Source organism: Rattus rattus, chromosome 1, assembly GCF_011064425.1.
Source record: "Rattus rattus isolate New Zealand chromosome 1, Rrattus_CSIRO_v1, whole genome shotgun sequence".
NCBI lineage: Eukaryota > Metazoa > Chordata > Mammalia > Rodentia > Muridae > Rattus > Rattus rattus.
The window spans coordinates 156709397-156715971 of record NC_046154.1 but is presented as its reverse complement, the minus strand read 5'-3'; the positions used below and the strand labels follow the sequence as shown (position 1 = coordinate 156715971).

Here is a 6575-nt window from a genome sequence, read left to right as displayed (position 1 = left end):
AGGGTGTGAACTCTACAAGGTTAAAAATGATCCTGCCATAGTGAGTAAACCTATGTGACTAAAGCTAATGATCTAAGAAAAGTTGGGGAAGGTAAACAGGGAGGGAGGGATGAGAGAGAGAGAGAGAGAGAGAGAGAGAGAGAGAGAGAGAGAGAGAGAGAGAGAGGAAAGGAAGGATAGGAATAAGAAGGAAGGAAAGAAGAAGCAGTGATATCAGGTCATTGATAGGTGACTGAATCCCTCAAATTTCTTCTTTTCATAGGCACATCAAACACATGGAACCAGGAAATGACACCCAGCTTTCAGAATTCTTTCTTCTGGGATTTTCAGAGAAGCAACCTGAAATCCAGCCTCTCATATTTGGACTGTTCCTGTCCATGTATCTAGTGACTGTCACTGGGAACCTACTCATCATCATGGCCATCATTGTTGATGACCACCTGCACATGCCCATGTATATCTTCCTCTCTAATCTGTCCTTTGTGGACATCTGCTTCACTTCTACCACTGTCCCACAGATGCTGGTGAACATTCACACACAGAGCAAGGTCATCACCTACGCCAACTGCATCACCCAGGTGTACTTCTTACTGCTTTTCTCAGTACTGGACATCTTTCTGCTGACTGTGATGGCTTATGACCGCTATGTGGCCATCTGTCACCCCCTGCATTACACGATCATCATGAACACAAGACGCTGTGGACTGCTGATTCTGGCATGCTGGATTATAAGTGTTATAAATTCCTTGTTGCACACCTTCTTGGTGCTGTGTTTGTCATTCTGCACAGACTTGGAAATCCCTCACTTTTACTGTGAACTTAATCAGATCGTACACCATGCCTGTTCTGACATCTCTCTTAATGATATGGTGATTTACATCGCAGCCCTGCTACTGGTTGTGGGCCCCCTCTCTGGTATCCTTTACTCTTACTCTAAAATAGTGTCCTCCATTTGTGCAATCTCCTCAGTGCAGGGGAAGTACAAAGCATTTTCCACCTGTGCATCTCACCTCTCAGTTGTCTCCTTATTTTATTGCACCCTCCTGGGAGTGTACCTCAGTTCTGCTGTGACCCAAAATGCTCATGCCACTGCAATGGCTTCATTGATGTACACTGTAGTAACACCTATGTTGAACCCTTTCATTTATAGTTTAAGGAACAATGACATGAAGAAGGCTCTGAAAATAGTTTTAGGGAGGGTAACTAGAAACAGATCAATGGATTTAGCTTAGTTATGTACTCTTGTTCATAGAACTTATGGTTATGGAATTTGAAACTGTGATTGGTCATATATTGTGATAAAACTTAGTTTCTCTATTTCATCTATTTCCTTGCCCCCATCCATTATATCAGCTTCCTCATAAAATTCTTTTCTCTATAAGGCTTATTGCTCTTTCCGGTATCTTCATTTTAGTGTGTTACTTTTTATTCTCATAAGTAAACACCAATTCTTGGATCAAATCCTCTAGAAACTTCCACTCTAACCAGGAAACAACTGACACTTCTTAACTATCCCCCTTCCCAGTTTCCCCTTCACAAGACCCCTATTCCCTCCTCCCTCCCCCTACCTCTATAAAGATGTTACCCTACCCGTCAACCCACTCCTGTCTCAGTAACCAAGCATTTCCCTACCCTGGGATATCAAGCCTCCACAGGACCAAGGGCTCCCCTCACATTGATGCCAGATAAGGAAATCCTCTGCTACATATCCAGCTGGAGCCATGGGTACCCCCGTGTACTCTTTGGCTGGTGGTTTAGTCCCTGGGAGCATTGCAGGATCTGGCAGGTTGATATGGTTGTTTGTCCTGTGAGGTTACAAACCCCTTCACCCCTACACTCCTTGCCCTAACTTCTCCATTGGGGTTCCCATGATCAGTCCAGTGTTTGGCTGTGTGCATCCACATCTATATTGGTCTGCCTCTGGCAGCACCTCTCAGGGAACAGCTATACCAGGGTCTTGTCAGTAAGCATTTCTTGGTATCAGCAATAATGTCAGGGTTTGGTGTCAGCAGATGGGATGGATTTGTAGGTGGGACAATCTCTAGATGGCCTTTCCTTCAATTTCTGCTCCACTCTTTGTCCCTGCCTTTTCTTTTGACAGGAGGGATTTTGGATTAATATTTTTGAGGTGGGTGAGTGGCCCCATCCCTTATTTGGGGGTTGTGCCCATCTACCGGATATGGCTTCTACAGGTTCTATCTCCCCTTTGTTGGGTATTTTGGTTAAAGTCTTCCCAGTTGGGCCCTGGAACTTCTTGGGTCCCTGGTCTCTAGGACTTTCCAGTGATATCCCCAGTTCTCCATCCCCAATTGCTACATACATACTTTCAAATTCCTGACCCTCTGTATTTCTCCCCCATTTCCTCCCACATCTGAACTGGATCCCTTTGTCCACTTCCTTCCTCTCTCCTTCCCAGATCCTTCTTTCCCTCTACTTCCCAGAGACTATTCTATTCCCCCTACCAAGTAGTACCTTAGCATCCATACATTGGTGAGATCTTTTTTCTTCTTGAGTTTCATATGGTCTGGGAGCTGTGCAGTAGGTATTCTGAACTTATTTTTAGCTAATATCCACTTATCAGTGAGTACATACTATGTGTGCTGTTTTGTGACTGGGTTACCTTACTCAGCATGATAAACAAAAAGCTCACAGAACAGCAAATAGATTGAACCAGGAAAGAAATTTCTCCCATCACATAATAATCAAGACACCAAATGCACAAAAACAAGAAAGAATATTAAAAGCAGTAAGGGAAAAAGGTCAAGTAACATATAAAGGCAGACCTATCAGAATTACACGTGACTTCTCACCAGAGACTCAAAAAGCTAGAAGACCCTGGGCAGATGTCATACAGATCCTAAGAGAACACAAATGACAGCCCAGGCTACTATAATCAGCAAAACCATCGATTAACATAAATTGAGAAACCATGATATTCATGACAAAACCAAATTTACACAATGTCTTTCCACAAATCCAGCCCTACAAAAATAGTAGATGGAAAACTCCAACAAAAGGAGAGAAACTATACCCTAGAAAAAGCAAAAAGTAATCTTTGTTCAAGAAACTTAAAGGAAGATAGCCACACAAACATAACTTTACCTCTAAGAACAAAAATTACAGGAAGTAACAATCACTGGACTTTAATATCCCTTAACACCAATGGATTCAATTCCCCAATAAAAAGACATAGATTGACAGACTAGATATGTAAACAGGACCCAGAATTTTGATGCATACATGAAACACACATCAGTGAAAAAGACAGACACTACCTAAGAGCAAAAGCCTGGAAAAATATTTCCAAGCAAATGGTCCTTAGAAACAAGCTTAAGTAGCCATTCTAATATTAAATAAAATCAACTTTCAGCAAGAAGATATTAAAAAGATACGGAAGGGCACTTCATGTTCATCAAAAGGAAATCTACTAAGATAAACTCTCAATTCTAAACATCTATGCTACAAGTGCAAGAGTACCAACACTCATAAAAGAAACTTTAATAAAGCTCAAAGCACACACTGCACCTCACATAAAAATAGTATCAACACCCCAATCTCACCAATGGACAGATCATGGACACAGAAATTAAACAGAGACACAGTGAAACTAACAAAACGTATAAACCAAGTGGATTTAAGATATTTATAGAATATTTCATACAAAAAAAAGAATGTACCTTCTTCTCAGCACTTCATAGTATGTTCTCCAAAATTGACAGACCTCAAAAGATAAAAGATGATTGAAATAATCACATGTGTCCTATCAGATCACCATGGACTAAGCCTGGTCTTCAAAAACAACAAAAACAAGAGAAAGCCCACATAGACATGGAAGCTGGACAACCATCTACTCAGTGATAATCTGCTCAGTGAATAAATATAGAATGAACTTAAAGACTTTTTAGAATTTAATGAAAATGAAGGCACCATACCCAAACTTATGGGACACCATGAAACCAGTGATAAGAGGAAACCTCATAGCTCTGAGTGCCTCCAAAAAGAAACTTGAAAGAACATACACTAGCAGCTTAACAGCATATATGAAAGCTCTAGAACAAAAGGAAGCAAATCCACCCAAGAGGAATAAATGGCAGGAAATAATCAAACTCAAGGCTGAGAGCAACCAAGAAGAAACCAAAAGGACTATACAAAGAATCAACAAAACCAGGAACTGGTTCTTTGAGAAAATCAACAAGATAGATAAACCCTTAGCCAGACTAACCATAGAACACAGAAATAGTATCCAAATTAACTAAATCAGAAATGAAAAGGGAAGCATAACAACAGAACCTTGAAGAAATTCAAAAAATTCATCAGATCCTACTACAAAAGCCTATATTCAACAAAACTGGAAAGTCTGGATGAAATGGGCAATTTTCTAGACAGATACAAAGTACCAAAGTTAAGTCAGAATCAGATAAACCATCTAAACAGTCCCATAACACTTAAAGAAATAGAAGAAGTCATTAAAATCTCCCAACCAAAAAGCCCAAACCAGATGGTTTTAGTGTGGAATTCTATCAGACCTGTATAAAAGGCCTAATAGCAATACTCTTCAAACTATTCTACAAAATAGAAACAGAAGGAACACTACCTAATTCATTCTATAAAAGCTACAGTTATTCTGATACCTAAGCCACTCAAAGACCAAACAAAGAACAAAAACTTCAGAACAATTTCTCTTATAAATATCGATGCAAAAATCATAAATAAAATTCTCACAAACTAAATCCAAGAACACATCAAAATGATCATTCACCAAGATAATGTAGGCCTTATCCCCAGGATCCCAAAGAAATCCGTCGATGTAACCCACTATATAAACAAACAAAGAAAAAACCCACACAATCATTTCATTAGATGCTGAAAAAGAATTTGACAAAATTCAACACCCCTTCATGTTAAAAGTATGGAAAGATCAGGGACTCAAGGCCCATACCTAAACATAGTAAAAGCAATATTCAGCAAACCAGTAGCCAGTTTTAAACTCAATGGAGAGAAACTTGAAGCAATCCCATTAAAATCAGGGACTAGACAAGGCTGCCCACTCTTTCCCTATTTATTAAATATAGTACTCGACATTCTAGCCAGAGCAATTAGAAAACAAAAGGATGCCAAATGTATACAAAGTGGAAAGGAAGAACTCAAAATATCAATATTTGCAGATGATATGGTAGCATACTTAATTGATCCCAAAAGTTCCACAAGAGAACTCCTACAGTTGATGAACATCTTCCACAAAGTAGCTGAATATAAAATTAACTCAAACTATTCAATAACCTACTCAAAGGATAACCAGGATGAGAAAGAAATTAGGGAAATGACACCCAGTCACAAAAGTCACAAATAATATAAAATTTCCTGATGTGACTCTAACAAAGCAAAAGATATTAGAAGGGGGTCAAAAATACTCACAGGGGGAAATACTGAGACAAAATGTGGAGCATAGACTGAAGGAAAGGTCATTCGGAGACTGCAACACATGTGGCTCCATCGTGCATGCATTCACCAAACCCAGTCACTAGGGCATGCCAAAAGTGTGTGCTGACAGTAGCCTGATATAGCTGCCTCCTGAGAGGTTCTCCCAGAGCCTGACAAGATTCTAGCACCATTGGAGTGAGAATGGGGTCCCCAATGGAGGAGTTAGAGAAAGAACTGAGGTAACTGAAGGGGTTTGCAACCCCATAGAATGAACAACAGTATCAAAAAACCAGATCCCCAAGAGCTCCCAGGAACTAAACCACCAAATAAGGGGTACCCATGGAGCAATCCATGGCTCCAGATGCATATGCAGCAGAGGATGGGACTTGTCCAGCATCAATTGGAGGAGAGGCCCTTGGTCTTGTGAAGGGTTGATGTCCCAGCATAAGGGAATTCCAGGGTGGGGAGGCCAGAGGTAGTGGGTGGGTGGGTGGGTGGGGGAGCACCCTAATGGAAACAGGGCTTGGGATAGGGGATGGGAGTTTTCTAGAGAGGAAACCTGGAAAGAGGATAATGGTTGAAACATAAATAAAGAAAATATCCAATAAAATAAAAAGTAAGATCTGTATGACAAGAACTTCAAGTCTCTGAAGTAATCGAAGATCTCAGAAGATGGGAAGATCTCCCATGCTCATGGATTTGCAGGATTAACATAGTAAAATGGACATCTTGCCAAAAGCAATCTATAGATTCAATGCAATTCTCATCAAAATTACAACTTAATTTTTATAGAGTTAGAAAGAGAAATTTCCAAATTCATTTGGAACAACAAAAACCCAGGCTAGTGAAAACTATTCTCAACAATAAAAGAACTTATAGGGGACTCACCATCCCTGACCTCAAGCTATACTACAGAGAAATAGTGCTAAAACTGCCTGGTATTAATACAGAGACAGACAGGTGGATCAATGGAATAGAATTTAAGACCGCAAAACGAACTCACACACCTATGGCCACTTGATCTTTGACAAAGAAGTTAAAACCATGCTATGGTAATTTTCAACAAATGGTGCTGGTTCAACTGGAGGTCATCATATAGAAGAACGTAAATTAATCTGTTCTTATCTCCTTGTACAAAGCTCAAAATCAGGTGG

General features: G+C 40.0%; 1 protein-coding gene across 1 annotated transcript; it reads left to right on the top strand.

The window, feature by feature from the left end:
- The first annotated feature begins 275 nt into the window (after positions 1-275).
- Positions 276-1232, top strand: LOC116906782 (olfactory receptor 7A17-like). Its single transcript, XM_032909639.1, has one exon. The coding sequence runs from the start codon at positions 276-278 to the stop codon at positions 1230-1232; it is 957 nt and encodes a 318-aa protein (XP_032765530.1).
- The last annotated feature ends 5343 nt before the right edge of the window (positions 1233-6575 follow it).

Excerpts from the sequence above, each read along its gene's own strand:
- LOC116906782 (XM_032909639.1), top strand. The coding sequence starts at position 276 with ATGGAACCAGGAAATGACACCCAGCTTTCAGAATTCTTTCTTCTGGGA.